The sequence below is a fragment of the Arvicola amphibius genome, chromosome 2 (assembly GCF_903992535.2).
Source record: "Arvicola amphibius chromosome 2, mArvAmp1.2, whole genome shotgun sequence".
Taxonomy (NCBI): Eukaryota; Metazoa; Chordata; class Mammalia; order Rodentia; family Cricetidae; genus Arvicola; species Arvicola amphibius.
This window is the reverse complement of record NC_052048.2, coordinates 170,697,986-170,715,755: the sequence shown is the minus strand read 5'-3', so window position 1 is coordinate 170,715,755 and position 17,770 is coordinate 170,697,986. Positions and strand designations below refer to the sequence as shown.

The 17,770-nt window shown below is 42.1% G+C and overlaps 1 protein-coding gene across 8 annotated transcripts in view; it reads left to right on the top strand.

Annotated features, from left to right (window-relative positions):
• Cadps2 (calcium dependent secretion activator 2) overlaps positions 1–6,948 on the top strand; it is a 510,179-nt gene extending 503,231 nt beyond the window's left edge. For all 8 annotated transcript variants that reach the window (XM_038320974.1, XM_038320981.1, XM_038320973.1 and 5 more), the window contains 2 exons: positions 390–494; positions 6,010–6,948. In XM_038320974.1, coding sequence (XP_038176902.1) covers positions 390–494; positions 6,010–6,183 — 279 coding nt within the window. In that variant the 3' untranslated portion in view covers positions 6,184–6,948. The remainder of the gene's footprint in view (positions 1–389; positions 495–6,009) is intronic.
• The last annotated feature ends 10,822 nt before the right edge of the window (positions 6,949–17,770 follow it).

Sequence of the window (17,770 nt, the reverse complement as noted above, 5' to 3'; positions counted from 1 at the left end):
TGTGTGTGTGTGTGTGTGTGTATTTCCCCCTGCAGCTTGGCCATCCATTCAGTCCCACAATATGTATTTAGTGCCCATTGTTACTTACAAATTGCAAAGCAATCCGCCAGGCTGCAAAGTGCAAAAACACAGTTTCCCATGAATATGTTACAGCTAAACACTGTAATGCTAATTCATGTAAAGAACAGCCTGGGTCAGCTCAGCAGATATGCCACCACAACATACAATTCTGCTAACAGGAAATTATAGCATTATTGACTTCAAGTGCTGATCTGTGGTCATTTCGGAGTGCTTCATTACCCTCTCATTACTGAATCTGTTAAATGAATACTGCAGAGATTGTTTTCTTTTTTTTGTCCCCCTCCCCTCCACCCCGTCCTTCTCTCCAGCAATGGTACAGCAATTCCATGAAAGTCATTTGTGTGTGGCTGGCTGACAGACTAGACCTCCAGCTTCATATTTACCAACTGAAGACGCTCATCAAGATTGTGAAGGTAAATGAGAAGTGTTGAAATTTAAATTGCCCACCAAACTATAAAGAACAGTGGTAAGTTACCATCCCACCAAAAGAGGGGGAACAACAAGGTTGCTGTAACTGAGTGGTGGATGTAAGTACTTATAGTGCAGGACAATGTACATCAATCTCCCTAGCATATGTATTTGAGTGTGGTTGGTCCATAATGATTTTACATTCGTTGGCATAAAAATAAAGTGCATTCCTCATGTTTATTGGGGTCATGTATTAATCATGGGGACTTTTGATTTGTACTTTCCTATGAAATTAGGAGAATGTGTGATTTTACCATGCCCTATTAAGACATTACACACTGTCACTGCCTGACTCTTTTTGGAGACCTGCCTCTCCTTATATGTAAAAGATGGCCATTTGCAGTGTTAGAGATCATCTAAAATGGTTAACACCGATCTTACATGCATTCAAAAGAACACTTGGACTGTCGCCTATAGGTACTAGCCTATATATGTTGTCTTTAATGAGTGGGAGCTTTAAAATAATATATCTATTCAACATAATTTTTTTCACTTTGTAAATTTTAGTGGAGGCCAAAATTTACTTCAAAGTTAACTTGTCTTAAAATTGAAACAGTATTTTAGTATTATAGCTGAAAACAAACTGATAATCAAGGGTTTTTCATACAGAAGACCTATATATCCCTTTTGGTGCTGTTTATTAGTGATGCCTACGTAGATGTAATATGTCATGTGTCATGGATGTATAATGACATACACAGTGCTTCTCAGTGTGACATTTTGACCTAAAACTCTTAGTCCCCTGAGGATTTGCCAGAACTAAAGGTCTTTTGGCAACAGCCTAGACCTGTGGAATCAGGAAGTAGTGATAAGACTAGATCCATAGATCCCAGAAGACTAATTCCATACTGAAGTTTGCAAAGAACCACTAAGTTACAGCTTTAAAAGAAGTTTCGAGGCACATTAAAATTTACCACCATTCTTTTGGTTCCTACAGTCTAATTCAAGTACAAATTACTTTGCACTACTGACCCACAGTTACCACAAATCATTTTCACACCTGAATTCTGTGCCACAATCAGATCTGGACTATTTGAATCAAAGGTAGACCGTGAACTACGCTATAAGCATAGTAATATGATCAGTAATCAATAACAAGTAAAGTTATTGCCACCCATGACATTTTCATATTCCAGCCACATGTTTCACTTAACAAACAAAACACCCTCAGTTCCTCTTAGCAGGTATTACTTATTTGCAAAGAGCAGAGTGCACACTGTGACACGTACAGATGTAGCTTACTTCACCACCATTTCTTCCATGTTTTGATGAATGTAACTTGGACACTTTCAACTGGTTGGTTTTGCATAAAAGACAATCAGAATTGTTTTTATCTTACATACGCATATATCTGTTGATGCCAAAGTCTATACTGTTACTTAAGTGGGGCCAACTGGCTATCTTCATAAGCAGCCATACTTCAAGCTTCTGTCTGTCATGTTCAGGATGCCAGGAGTCATATGTCCTGCCAAATATCAGTTGATTTCAGGATAGCTAATCTCTTTGTTTGTGGAATTAAAATGTTCATTTTTTTTACCTGCCCATCATTTTTTTCAAAGTTATTTCTTTTCTTATGTCAGTACATCTTTATAGGTAAAGAGAATGTACCATTTTCAGCTTATTGGGATGTAGTTAACAAAAATGTCTATAATCAAAGTGTACAACCTAAGGATAGTTAATAACCTATACATAAAATTTGCCGAGAGAATACATCTTATCAGTGACCACTTTAATATGAAAGAACAGTTAATAACTTTGTAAGTATTACAGCAGCATTTTCATTGTGCTCTAAACAAATGTTGTGTCAGGATAGTCTCCATTTGTGGCTATCAATAATGAAAACTAATATGTGTAGTTAAGTTTAACAAATGTTTGACTTTATTTTATTTTTACTTTTTTTTCTGTACTTGAGATCGTATCTAGGACCACATCATGCTAGGCAAGCACTCTATAACTGAGCTGTATTCCCAATTCATTTCTTGCATTTCTTATTTTGAGACACTGTCTCATTAAGTTGCCTAGGGTGACTTCTGACTCTCTCTGTCACCCAGGAAGATCTTGAACACCTAGGGATCATCGTATCTCAGCTTTGCAAATACCAGGGATTACAGATCTATCCACCAGCCCCAGCTCATATTTAGCTCTCCATATGCTCAAGCAAAGCTTTCCTGGCTTATACATTGAACCAGGACATATGGTTTTATTTAATAATAAAAATTATTATTTCCATGATGAAGAGCAAGGCGAAGTAATAATTTAGCATTCTAACCATTTCCCTACTTCGAATAAAAATGAACTTAAACCAATTTCATACATGGATTCATCAGTTCCTTGGAACTGATTTTTGGTTTTGTTCATAATCATGGGTTTTGCTTAGAATAATCGTTGTTCAACTCATTTCTAAAGAAAGACTAAGCAACATGCATGTAGAATTGTGAAGGCTGCTAAGTGGCCCTTCTCTCCAGATCATTTGGATGTGGCCTGCGGGTGACAACACATCCCTGTGTCCTAACCAGGATGCAGTCAACTTGACTAGACTCAGCTGTCCTTCCTCTCCTTGCACTTCACAGGCATTGCCAGGATTCTAGGCCCAGGAAGATCTGAAAGTGATATATACAAGAGTCAACTGTGTCCTCTTTCACAACTGGTTCATTTGTTAAAAATAAATAAAAATAAAAATCCCAGTAAGACTGGCATAAAAACACTAAGGTCTGAAATTACGCGTGAAGATTTAACATCGAATGATCTCTTTGAGACGGGGAAAAGTAAAATCTCCAAATGATCAAAATGGCTGTTGGTTTATGTTCTCCCTACTGGCCGTAAAACATTTTAAAGCAATTAATATCAACCGGCGGCTTGTTTTGCCAGGAGAAAGGAAACAGGTAACCCCCTGTGGCCAGCCCTTGTCTTAAAGAAGAGCCAACCGTGCCAGTGAGGAAGCCTGAGGAAGTTAGAGCTTTCAAGGTCCTGCACTGTGCCTGGTCTCCTGGTTGTTACCTTTTTAACAGAATAAAGAAATGATCTTCACCATATTGAAATTAGAAAACCTTTGGCTCTTCACATCCTCAATTTAAGTCTGCCAGGGCTAACTTGCTAATACTTAAAGTAAGTCCAAAGGAAAGTATTCCAATAAAACCAGAAAGACAAACTTAGAAGTTTAGTAAGCAATTGTCTGTGGCACAGTGCAGTGCATCGGTCATCTGTACATGAATAGTTCGTTGTGTCCTTAATGCAGTTTTAGTCTAATTAAAAGGACAACAATTGGCTCTAACATAAATGATGGTGGTAATAATACCCTATGTATTAGTTACTGCATTTTCTAGGCAACATTAATATTTTAGAGTTACTTCTCTGTTTTTAAATATGCTCTCTTAGTGGTACTTATGAATCAGAGGTCAGCTTATGACCGCATCGCAGTAAGTCTGTCCCACTTAGAGAATATGAGGGTGGTAGAATGTGGGTGCCTTAAAAGAAGCTTTCAATAATTTCAACTTAAAAGTAGAGATAGATTTAATCATCTAAGAAAGCACACTCTCTGGATCTAAATCATGACTTGCTGTGGAGACACTGACCCCTGATGTTCTCAGGCTTTCACTTAATTTTAAACATTGGTGTGGTTTTTTTTTTTTTTTAAACATGAATTTATTTCTGTCAGGCGATCAGATCAGTAAGCTTACATTGCCCTTTACCCTTACTATTTACATATCACTTCTGAAACTAGATGACATCCCAGGCACAAGTCAGGGAAAGTGGGCAGGAGGGTTAATTGAGACCACTCTGGAGCTTCCATGACCTTGCGGTGATGCTACTGCTTTTCCTGGAAAACTGTGGGAAGTGACCAAGTGTGCTGAATGAGGGGATAAATATGCACTTCCTGACCCAGGTGAATTTTCACTAAACACCTTTAGTGCAAATGCTTGAGTCCTCTGGGATTTTCTAAGTGTTCCGATGGAAGTATTTGGACCATGTATGCTGTTAGGTTGTATTCATCAAGAGCGTGCTTCTCTTTTGTATTTACAGTCATATGATATTTGGACAATGAGATACAATATCCCTTCTTATTTGGCTTTCTTTCATCTGTTAAGTATATATAAAAAAACTGATTGATAGTAATCACTTAGAACAATGTCATCAACTGAAACATTGAAGTCTGTTCCTGGTCCAAATCTAACAAGTAGCAAATTGTAAAAGACGCTTATCATTAAAAATGCATTTCAAAATTCCTCCATAGCATAGGTTATCTTCATGAGTTCTTTGTTTCTCCATTTAAATAACTAGACTCCTTTCTCTCACTTTCAAAATCAATACAACTATAACTATTATTAATATAACAGTCTTGTTGAGCCATAAAAACGTGTGAAAATAATCACACTTTAAACATAAGGGAAGTGCTATAGGCTGTACATCTTTCCTACAGGAAGAAAATTTGAAGAATCACTATAGATTGGCCAATGAGATGGTTAAAAAAAAGGTTTTTTTTTCTCCAGCCTGACAACCTGCATTGATTCCCCAAGATCCATATAGTAGGAAAACTAACTCCAACTAGTTTTCCTCTGATATATGCACACATGCACACAGATATGCACACACATGAAACAAAGGCATGTAATTTTAATTTTTAAGAAAAGAAGCACCATAGAAAGAAATGATAACATTAAATTCGATTTTGTATGCAGTTTGAGATCACTGTTCTAACGTGTAATAGAGTGACTTATTATTTTGCCAAAAATGTATCAATGTGTATTTTACCTCCTAATTATTGAAGCTTTTTCTCAGAATCATGGAACTCACTGTTCTATGAGCATTTCAAAGAAAAAAAGGTAAAAAACCTTATAGGCATTTTATATATATATTATATATTATGTATACACAATACATAATAATAAATAGGAATATAAATAATAAATAATAAAAATTTTCAGTAGCATAACACAAATAAATGCATTTTAATTCATAAGTGCATAAAATGTGAACTTCTTTTACTCATATTATGATAATTTTATCCCCCAACACCTGCCCCCCAAAACTAATATGTTTGATAAAATTAAGTATATTTTTCAGTATAAAAGGAAAATTGAAAGCCTAAGAAGCCCTTCCTATTAAAAATACACATAAGCATATCATGTGATCTTTGTTACAGACTATTTCGTACTAAACCATGTGCAATTAGTAATGTTTGGAGAAGGGGGATTAATTTGTCATCTGGTAGTCACAACATTTTGATCTACCCATAAGGACTGTAGCTTGATTAGTAGCACTATCCGAAGTCACTCATTCTGTCTCCTCCCCAGAAATACACTAGTGAGATGATGGACGTGGGCACCCACAGCTGGAATCCATTAGTGGATGTCTCCCATATTTCTGAAAGGCTGTTTGAGTATACAAACCTATTTTTGCACATATAGGCATGTACGTATGTGCACACATCTAATCAAAGCAAATACTCTGTTTTTCTTCTAGAAAACCTATAGGGATTTCCGATTGCAAGGTGTGTTGGAGGGGACGCTGAACAGTAAGACGTACGACACTCTGCACAGACGTTTAACTGTGGAGGAGGCCACAGCCTCTGTTTCAGAAGGAGGAGGACTTCAGGGCATCACCATGAAAGACAGCGATGAAGAAGAGGAAGGCTGATGGTGCGCCGTTCCACAGACTGAAGGCCTTAGCATTGTCTTGTGCACCTTGTCCTTGTAATTGTACTTACTGTCTTGACCAAATAAAAACGCTCCGCTTTTTTTAGAAAGTGAACTTGGAGATAAAGAGAGAAATGACAAGTATTTTTTTGAAAGAAAACCATATTCATATGTATAGCTTGACCTAAAATTGGCTTTGCTCGTGACTGGGACTTGAAGTTCTTCTGTCTTTTAATGTTGCTTTCTTTCTTTGTTGCTGTTAGTATATTTGACTTTCCTTTTTAACAGTCCTATCAAAGTAATGTCCTGTGTGTCGTATGAGATTTGTGTCTCCTACGAAACAACATTGTGAAAAGCCATTCCTGGTTGCAGCAACAGCTCTAGTGTACCTCTGTCAAAATAGTGTGCCTCCCGGTTATAATTTAGGTACAACGTTTGTTCTGTAGTTAATTTTCCAGTCTTGTGATGGGTACAAAGCTTTAGCCTTGGTTTTCACAACTCTGAATTTGTCTGCAGATGTAATCCTGGACTTCAAAGAGTGCCCTGCCCAAACATAGCATAGATTGTCCCCAGGCTTACGTCCTGTTCCTTTCTGAACGTTCTTTCATGTATACGACATTACTAGGTGTGCTCCATCGACATCCCGAACTCTGCTTCTAAGTCTAGCTGCTTGCGGGCAATAAAGATCCATTCGGTCATAGCAACTTCTAGGTCTCATTAAACTTAAATAGATTAATGCAGTAAAAGATATTTGCAGTATCTCAAACATCCTCTTCTCTGGCTCGGTGTTTTTGTTTTATTCTGTGATGTTTCGTTTTCAATCAAATAAGCAAAAGTTACAGGCATCATACTCTGTACCTGGTAAGCCTGCAATCCGATAGAAGAATTGTTTCCAGAGCACACATTCACAGCAAAGAAAATGTTAAGTACCTACTCAACTACTGTATATTAATAATAATAACAATCGGTAGCTAGTAGTATTAGTAATGATACTAATTTTAATTAACAATTGGTAATAATTCTCTCAGTGTTTTCTTGATATTTTAAAGAATATAGTGTTAGCCGGGCGGTGGTGGCGCACGCCTTTAATCCCAGCACTCGGGAGGCAGAGGCAGGAGGATCTCTGTGAGTTCGAGACCAGCCTGGTCTACAAGAGCTAGTTCCAGGACAGGCTCCAAAGCCACAGAGAAACCCTGTCTCGAAAAACCAAAAAAAAAAAAAAAAAAAAAAAAAAAAAAAAGAATATAGTGTTATAATTTGTAATTTCCCTCCATCTTTATCTTGGGGCTTTTCCTAATACATACACACTGGCATACTATGCTACTGTGCACACTCACAGCTAATGTTTTGTTTGATGTGGGATTTTGATTCCAAACTGGCCTGGAAGTCTAAGGTTCCCATCACCCTCCTCCCTCAGCCTCCTAAGTAGCTATAGGCTTACACCAACCACACCTAACTACACTGACAAATAACTTCTTCAGTGTCAAAATGAAAGTGCTACTGAGTTTATCAACAGTTATGTGATATCATACCAGAAAGGCCTTGAACTTCCAAACTTGTTTCTCCCATCACGTCCCATAAATGGTGGCTAGGGTGATCAGAATGGTCCACAAACATCTGCTTTATCCACAATCATCACATAGCAACCCTTGGTCCTGATGTTTAGATCCTAACAGTAAGCTGACATGGTACAGGTGAAGGAAGACAGTTTCCTCCCTTTTCCTAGAAGAAAGAATAAGTACGGATTCGCTGTTTTTGAGAGCAGTTTGTCCACAGATACATTCCCTCCCTTTCTCCACCAGCAGTGCCCTTAAGTCCTGAGTACCCTGTCACGTGACCGTTGACTCCCCAATGGCACCTTCAAAACACAAAATTGCTTTCTACCTGGACACCAGTGTGCACATGCACATGTGTGTGCTTGTACACAGGGAATTGAACCCTTGACCTTAGGCATCCTAATGGCATACCTCTACTGCTGACCTACTCCAGAACCCCCATTTGCAGCGAGCTCTCCATTTTCTTGGTAGTGTTGGTATCTGGGTAATTGACCCAAGTTGTTCTAAAATGCCCTGATGACCCCATCCTCTTAACTCTACCAGAACTCTTTAAAACAGTTACTTTGTGTGCGAAGAAAAAGGTCTAGTTGGCAGTACTCCCGAGCAAGGGGAGAAACAAGTGAAGTAGGGACTGCATTAGGGCAGACATGAGCTGTTGCAGCCTTGCCCATGGTACCTCAGCCTTGGGTTTTCTACAGAGGACGACACGTTTTGCTCCTTTTTAAATGCTTCATTCCCTCCTTCCTACCCATTGTGCCCACAGCTAGGACAACAGCAAACCAAGCTATGGACCAGCGCATGTTTTCTCCAGCTCCAGTCACACTGACCTTTGAGTAACAAAACGGTGTGGAAAACGTATTTTAAAGAAGTAATGGAAAAGGAGAAAAATGCTTCAGTGACTTTTGCCCAGAAATTCTCTTTAACCTAATGAAAATTTTCTTGAAATGCCTTAATTGTTCTTTGATTAGGGGGATCCTTGTGTTGGACACCCAAGCAGCTATTAAAGCAAAATCGGTTTTAGGTGGTATTATTCTTTGGAAAGTACTTTTAGGAGGAAAAACGAAGAGTTTAAAAACCTAACAAGTCTAGTACATCTTTTGAAGTGGGATCACTCCTCGTGTATGTATTTAGGGAAGAGTAGAACACTGCTCAGGGCGTTTGGGTGTGTTTAAGTGAGCGCAATCAGAGAGGTTATGAACCCATCCGAAAAAAAAAAAAAAAAAAAGGTTGTTCAAACCTTTATTGAAGAAAGATCATAACGACGTCATGCTCCGACAGGAAACAGTGCCACACAGCCCAGAGTAAACCTCTGTGCGTCACCGGCTGTGGGTAGTCGGTGCATTCACGTATTTTTCCGCTTGAATTCCCTTTAGCCAGTTCTCATTGTCCCTGGCTCAGAAGAAGAGATTTCCTGCTAGTTTTCTAATGCCCCGTGCAAAGGGGTTTTGCTTCCCCCCTCCCCATTACTGCCCTCCCGGGTCACGTGACCTGGAGCGGCCCTCCTACGCACTCGACCACCCCACTCCCACCCCCAGTAACAGTGTTTACCGCTCCTTCAAGGTTCCTGGAACAGCAAAAAGCCCACAAAGTCGTTTCCTTCATGTGCTTTACTTTCCAAAAGTGGCGGTCGGGGCGAGCGAACGCTTGCAGGGACCCCAGGCTGCCACAATAACTGTGGCAGAGTGCACTTGGAAGTCACCGCCCCAGCTTTCCTTACCCCACGGCTCAGAATCTGGGGAAAGTGCCTTATTGAGGAGAAGATGAGAGGAGGACTTTAGTCACCTTTATTTCCTAGTTTTAACACAGAAAATGAAAATTTGCTAATCAGGGTTCCTGAAGGGAAGTCACAGATCTGGGATCCTGGGAGGCGCCCAGCAGGTCTTGTGCTCCCGAGCCTCGCAGGGACTCCAAGCAAGCACCCACGACCCGAGAGCAAACACCTCTCCCCCTACTCCAAAACTTTTGGACGCAAGCAGGTTCCCTGCCCCACCTCAGGGTTAAGCTATCCCTGGGCTATCCCACTGTTAGCTGAAGACAGAACGTGGTTCTGCTTAAACTAATCCTGCGAATATTGAAGGGAGCAGAGGCCCTTCAGACAGGGCCTTTGCAGACTTTGAGAGTGGGGTTCACAAGTCACAAAAGTGTGTCAAGCATGGGCTTTGCAATACTCGTTGACTTTCAGGGAGACTATGCGGTTACACCTAGAGTTCGTGAAGTACGGTGTATGCCTGCGGTCCCGGCAGACTGAAGGAGCAGAAATTGAGGCCCAGCCCTAATTACTTAGCAAAACCCTGTCTCTGAATGGAAGAGTGCTGAGGTGTAAATGTGTGTAAAAAACGTGTGTATACAAGAGTGCACAGTGTCAGGGCATTATCTTAGCGTGTTTGAAGCCCTGGGTTCGATCCTTTGTAAGGTAGAGAAAGGTTCCATCTGCCTGTCCGTGTCCTCCCGCTCATCCGCCCACCCCCCACCCCCCCACACACACAGGGTCTCACTACTGTAGCTTTGACTACCCTGGAACTCACTCCGTATGCCAGACTGACCTTGAGCTCACAGAAATCAGCCTGCCTCTGCCACCCAAGAGCTGGGATTAAGGATTTACTAATTTAAAGGGCTATGGAGAAGTTGACCCGGCAGTAACAAATCCCCCTGCAAAAAGCCCAGCCTTACAGTTAAAAAATATATATATATATATATATATATATATATATCAGTCTGAACCGAATACAGTGGACAACACCTTTTCCTCATATCTGAGTCCTGTTTCGGGCACTTAATAAGGAAGATTATTCTAAGGATTAGAATCATTTTATACAGTTCTGGTTGTTATTAACTACTCCTTGGTGGAGTGATGGATTTAAAAAAAAAAATGGTGGGAATCCATGATGGACCAGCAGGCACCGCCAGTTTCACAAGTCATTCTGCCTGAGGCTGACACAGGTTCCTTTTGGCTCACATTCAGCTCTGAATCTCCAGCCCCACACCTGTGATGTTTGTGAACTGGCTAGGATTGTCCTGTTCCAGCTTTGTAAAGGGGACTGGAGGAGGAAATGAGGAATCCCATCACCTAAAAGGCCAGGCACTGCCACAGCAGCCGCTGAAGCTGAGGCTGCTGAGGGAGGCAACTGGAGACACTCCGGATCTTTGTGGGAATGATCCAGTCAGTTTCATGCCAGACAATAAACAGGAAATCCCAGCTTGTGGCCAATGCAGTTAAATTCAGAAGGCAAATGGGGCCAGGGGAAGGTATGTTAATATTTTGTTAGTGGAAGGAGGTATTCTGAGTCCTAGAACAAGGTTGTAACAGAAGCAACCATTTGCAAACTGAGAAGCAACAGGACAGAAAGACAGGGAGGGAGGGAGGGAGGGAGGGAGGAGGGAGGGAGGGAGGGAGGGAGGGAGGGAGGGAGGGAGGGAGGGAGGGAGGGAGGGAGGGAGGGGAAGAGAGAGGGAGAGAGACAGAGATCCTCTGCAGAATTCACCAACAACTGACACACTTTGGACCAAGGCAAAGCTCAGACATTGGAACAACATTGGAAGAACATTGAACAAGAAACATTGGAAGAACAACAGGTAGTGTCAGGGCGAGCCAGCATCTAGCCCCAATGAGTTGCTAAACAAAACATTCCAGGACTGGGGAAAACTCAAACACCACCGAGGCCCAGCACAGAGCAGAGGGTATACTCTCTGAGAATCTTTTTGCCCTGATGAGGCTTGGACACAGACACTGTGTGGTCCTGAGGAATCCTATTCACCAAAGAGAAAAGTGCATTTGAGGCTAGGGCTGTTTAACCTGTGGGCTGTTCCCCAACCGGCCATTACTTTTTAAGAAGCCAACCTATAACTTTCTGTATCCCCGAACTGGGGACTGAACACCTTGATGCCTTCAGTCTCCCTGTACTTTGCAACTTTACAATGAAAGGTCTTGTATTTGTGTATTTATTTGTGAGTAACAGAAGGATAATATCAACAACAACAACAACAAAAGTCTTTTAGACTTGTCTCCAATTTCAATCTACTTTGCAAGTCCCCAGATCAGGGACTGTCACCACCAAGAGGAAATGGAGAGTTATTCCAACGGAAAAGTTGATCTCAAACACCCTGGGACACAACAGCTATTCCTCCCAAAGTGCAGCCTGCCCTGTTTGTTTACAGAGCCCATAAACATAGATGCCACCAATACACTCCTGTGTAAAAATTCAAAGTGATGCATCAAGCTATTTTAGTTAGCATCCATTCACATGGAATCTGGTGTGTATTTTAGCACTAGCCCCTCCACCCCTTGCCCCACTCTCTTGGGTACAACTAAAAGAAATAAAAATTGTTGTAATCCTAAATTTTATTTTTCTGTGCATGTCTTTTGCAAGGCATTTTACAATGCTGTGTCGTTTCAGGAGAGTGTGGTAGAGAAAGAAGGGAAAGTTGTATTAAAGAGTATCATATAAAAAGATTTAAAAAAAAAAAACCCCAATTTGAATATATCTCAAAAAGTCGAAAGTGAAACAGGGAGTAACCAGGTGGATCTTATGAGAACAGGGCTTTAGTTATGTTCTCCTAGCTGGAGCTGCTAGTAATTTTTTTTTTTGAGCTGCTTCAAAGTTAATGTAGGGAAGAAGTTCCTTCATTGTTATTCATTCAAACACTATAGGTTTGTTGCTGTTACACTGTGGGATTACAGGGTGTGTTCTTTCATAAACGGGAGTAGTCCGTGCAAAGTTGATTGACTTCAGAAATGTGTAACTGCTTCATAAGAAGTGAAATCTGATGAAACCGAATAGGCATCTTTTTTAAAAAGGCTTTTGTGAACAGTTAATTCCTGAGTCTGCAGAATAGTGTACCCTGGGGACTACAGAGCTGGATGTGGGAGAGGAGGCCCCCAAGGACAAGAAAAGTCCTTGAGATGGTCAAATAGAATTTATACATGCAAACCTTGCATTTGTATTTTTAACATTTTCGTTTATTTGGCCTAAAATCTGCCATCGAGAGGCAGGGTTATTTTAAAGTTCATTTGTCTGAACAATTTAGAAGAGTTTTTAAATTGTAAAGCAGTGTGGTGTCTTTTCATACATAGGGTCATCTCTGTTTAAGTTCTTTTCTCAATCTTCCTGTCATTCAGAGATGAAAAAGACTTTCCACTGTAGTCCCATTTTTACAGGGGAAACATTCAAGGTAAAGGAAAACCACTAATCTCCATTCTGAACCAGGAGTTCACTGTGTTCTATGTGGCCTGACCCAAGCAGGAGCACTTAGGGTAGGACTCCAAAGAGGGATGTGTATGTGTTTGCACACACGTGTGTGTATGTGTGTGTGTTTTTCCCAAGGGTTCAAGACAAATTGGTGTTATGGATATTTATGAAGAACATTCTTAAAAGGAAATGTTACTTTTATCTGTCCTAGATAATGGAAGAGTCTAAGCTTCTAGGAGAAGAAAGGGTCTATTCTGGTAAGTAGAAGCCCAGAAAGGAAAAAGAAAAAATTGGTGGTTTTTCAGACAAAATTCCCAGTCCTACAATTTTAACCAAAATTTTGGAAATTAAAGTCACTGACAATTCTTCTTGGATTGGATGCTAAAGAAAGCTGCCAATTGTGTGGATGGATTTTTTTTTTTTTTCAGAGAAAAGCGAAGCAGTAAAACAGAGGAGACGGGGAAGAGAGAAGGAAACCAACTTTCAGGCCCCTATGATCACATCTCCCACATCTAAACAGAGAGAGAAAGAAACTCAATACTTCAGCCAAGGCTGCGTGGTCTTGTGCTTTCCAAGTGACTAGGGATCCCAGACACAGTTGGAAGGCATAGGGCAGAGCCTTCCCCTCTGAAACACAGAAATACTGGGATCCCACCAACTCTGGTCCAGTTTTTACTTTCAAATATTCTATGGGGAACCATTAAGAAGGTGCCACAATAGGGCGCTAAATCCTAACTTCCCAATGGCATCTAAGTCAAACACACACACACACACACACACACACACAGAGAGAGAGAGAGAGAGAGAGAGAGAGAGAGAGAGAGAGAGAGAGAGAGAGAGAGAGAGAGAGAGAGAGAGGAGAGAAGAGAATGGATGGGGGAACTTATGCAGCCCGTGTGTTTTGTAGCTGCCCTGCTCACTGGTTCTCTATCCTGTATTCAACTTAAGTCTGAGCCCTTTTGACAGTCGGTTCTCTTGGCAGGAGTTGAGATATTCATTTATTTCAGGTAACGATAAATTAGAACTTTCTATTCACGTTAAAGGCTAACTACGCTGCTTAAAATAAAACATCAGCCAAATAAAATGACACGGGGTCCCTAGGAATGAAAAGACTCCAATTATTACCGCTCTCGCTGCCTTTTGTACCAAATAAATGCTCTTAATTGAAGGAAGAAAAAAAAAAGTCTTTTGCAGTTGAGAAATGGGGACCGGCGCTATGAAAGGCAATTTCTCTTCCTCTTCTCTCTCTTATTTCCTCTCCTTCGGCAGTGGTGTGAAAGTTCAGCTACTCTGCGTCTGAGTAAAGAGCTCTAAGATGGAATAACGTGCCAACACCGGGAACACATCCAGGTCCGCGGTGCGAAAATAAAATATGTGCCATTGAATTATTATTTTTGTCCTTTAGGTTTACATCTACGCCCTTGTATTATGTAAATTTCTGAGAAGCTGTGAATCACAGGGTTAGGGAGAGCCCCCACCACCACCACGCACACATACACACTCTCCTCCTTCGCAAGCTACAGGAACCGACCTCATTCAGTCTTTGAATGAGTCACACAGCCTTGCCCGGTTCTTCCAGCTTTTTTTCTGTGCAGGCACTTCCCTTCCACTCTTGACCCAGACAACCTTCTGAAGCTGCTGCCCTGTAGCTTCATGCGCCGCCCGGCTCACACAGGCTTTCGCCAGCCCCCACCCCCCAGGTCAGTCGATAGCAAGTTGCTGGAGGTTCTAGGTGTTTCCAGGACCCTGATCCTCTGTGAGACTAGTGGCCAGAATTAACCCGAAAGAGTTAAGAAAGATTTCTAGAAAAACCACGGGAAAACTTCTAAATCAATTCTAAGACTAAGAGTGTAAAATTGTTTGCTTGTTTGTTTTGAGGTTTTTCAAACTGGATCTCTGTAGGCCAGGCTGACCTCGAGCTTACAGCGATCCTCCTTCCTCGGGCTCGCTAAACTCGGGGTTACAGGCAACAAACATGTCCATCCAGCAAGAAGGCAACAACCCAAATTGATATTCGAAAATGTAGTAAGAGACCTTGATAAACGGTCAAGCCTCTTTCTTCTAGGGATTTCCCTAGAGTGGGTTATGTTAAGGGTTATGTTAAACTTCGGTAACAAACCCACTCCTGAGGAGGGTGGGGCAAGCGAAGATGGCTTATCAAAGAGCATCCACTGCTTTGCAGTGAAAAGAGCTAGAACCCAGCTCCTTCTGCCCCTGAAGGCTGTGGAAGACAGCCGGAGGTGGCCACGGGAGGATGCCTCGTACCACTGCCATCTCAATTCAGTGTTCCTGGAAGTCTGGGGTTTGCCCGAGGGAAATCAGGATTCAGAAAGACAAACTGAAGGGTATAACTTAAATAGTAAGATGTAAAAGAGATGTCTTGTTAGGAAAATTTCTCCTTTTCGCTGGGACGGTAAGTACCAAAGTCAGGTCAATTACTTCTAACCACCAACGAACCGGTTTCAAAGTAAGGAATCCCTAGGAAGAGTGGAGAGAACACACACACACACACACACACACACACACACACGCTGAAAGACGTGTCCAGGATATACTGAGAAGTGCTACAGGTACTTTGAAATAGTTTAAGAAAGTGACCTACAAAACTAATAATAATAACTAAAACAACAGCAACAGCAAATCTTTCCTTCCTCCTGAGGCCTGCCCTACAGCCAGGTCTGTTTCCGTCCACCTGACCTGTAGATTGACTGACCCTTCACTTACACCCGGAGTCGTCAAAGCCTGGCTATTATTAATGAGCGTCCTGTTCAAAAACTTTTCAGACGACGTCTCCGTCAACTGTTCCTGGGTCTCGTAAATACAAACCCGCGCCCCCTCCGGAAACTTACAAGCCTCCCCCTCCTTCTTCTTAGTCTTTTGCTAGCGGAGCGGGGAGGGAGGAGCACGATTGAGTCGGGGAGGGGCTGTAGGGCCAGAGACGGTCCTGAGGCCAGAGTTCGGGACCAGATCGGCCGCAGTCACGCTGGCCTAACCGAAGGTGGGGGCCGTGCCCTGGGGAGGCGCCGCGGCAGTTCAGAGCTGGGCGGGACACGCAAGGTGCTGCGGGCGAGCGGGAAGGTCTGGCAGCCGCCGCTGGAGACTCGCCCCAGCTCTCCAGCCCCCACCAAAGTCCCAGCTTCTTAGCAGTTGCAGCAGCTCCACCTCTCTCAGCCCTGAAGACATCGTTTTAGCTGATTTTGTAAGCGAGAACTAAGCAGAGCAGAGAGCACGGACAGGGACGAAATTTCAGCTTTCGAATTTTACTTCGGGCTGAGCTCTGGAGACTGAAGCTTTACAGAGGCAGATCGCCTCTATCCTCCACCTCGAGCGACTGGGAACACAGGTTCCCTGGACAACTGGGGCCCGGGGCTTCCAGGCCGAATGCAGGCGGATGGAGGCTGAAAACAGCCAGGGGCTGCGGGTCAGCGCTGGGCGTTCCTGGGCCCAAGTGGCTGTGGACGGGAATTTAGGAGGTAACTGAATTCGTAAAAGGCTCTAGAGAGTTCTGGCTCACGGATGTTGATTTGCCTGTATTGCTTCTCTATTGCTATAATCTCATCCTTCACTCTGTGTTATTCCAATTTCGATTATCGCCTTTCATTTCACGGAATCACTTCTGGAAAAAAAAAAGTTTGAACTTAACACCGAAACTGCTTTAAAACCCTGACCAAAATCAAGGAAGAGTCGCGGTTTATGTGGAATATGGTTTTTATTAGCCACTAAAGGACTTTTTAGGAATTATATGGTAACTTCTGCGCTATGCTAATCAGTCAATTGCATTAACCAGCTTTTCTGTCATTGTAGACACGCTGTCCGTGTGGAAGGAAAAATTACTTTAGGCATGTCCTTGTGCACGTGTTTGCCTCTCAATTTTCAATGGCACCGTTGCAAATTACAAACAAAACTCCTGGCTTTGATTGCTTGACTTTTAAGCTGCTCCGCAGAAAAGTTGAACTCCTTGTTTGTGAACTTCTTTTTCCACCGAGTCCAGGCCTGAGACGCAGCACGTAGCCTTGCAGCCGAGAGGAACATGCCTCACAGGCCTGTGGGAACGGGTGAGAGAAATCCCAGTATTAGGGTAGGGGTAGAGACATTGACCAGCCCTAGAGGCGGCTGACTACCTGCCGCCTTTTTAAACACCCCTGTAGTTAGAACGTTCCACTTCCCTTTACAAACTAATTTAATATGCAAATGCTGCTTTGAGAGGAATGATATCATTGAATTGAAGGAAAATCCTAATATAAAAGAAATTGTAACAACCGAGGTCTAAAGACTCAAACTCCCCCAACACGGGGGCGGAGGTGGGGGGCAACTCTTCAGTTCTGAGTCCTAACTGGTGACAGGTTACACAAAATTGTCAAGGATTCTTTTTTAACACAATATTTGTAGTCATTGTATGAGAATTTATTGCAGTGTAATTTGATATTCAGATCCCAGTCCTCTCCGCCAGTACCCACCTCAAGAGTTCTGCATCATTCCCCAAATCAACTAAAAGCAATCTAGAAACCTTACATCTGAAGCCTTTCTCCTCATGCTTGCTAATGTACTGCAAAGTGAGTCCCACTGCGTAGTCCATCATTAGTCTGAAGTATTCAAAAAGGCTTTCTTTGAACCAAGCAGACCTTGTTTGTGTCCGACCCCAACACCACTGTCTCTAATCGCACACCAGAAGAAACAGCAAAACACCAATGCCTGACAAAGACTGTAGAGGAATTTAGGGAAGCCTTTTCTCTTGCAGAAGCGACCTGTGTCGCTGGTGGTGTTACTTTGTTAGACAGGAAGCAGTGTGGATGCACCCAAACATCTAGGATGCCACAATGATTATAACAATAGGAAGGAACACTGA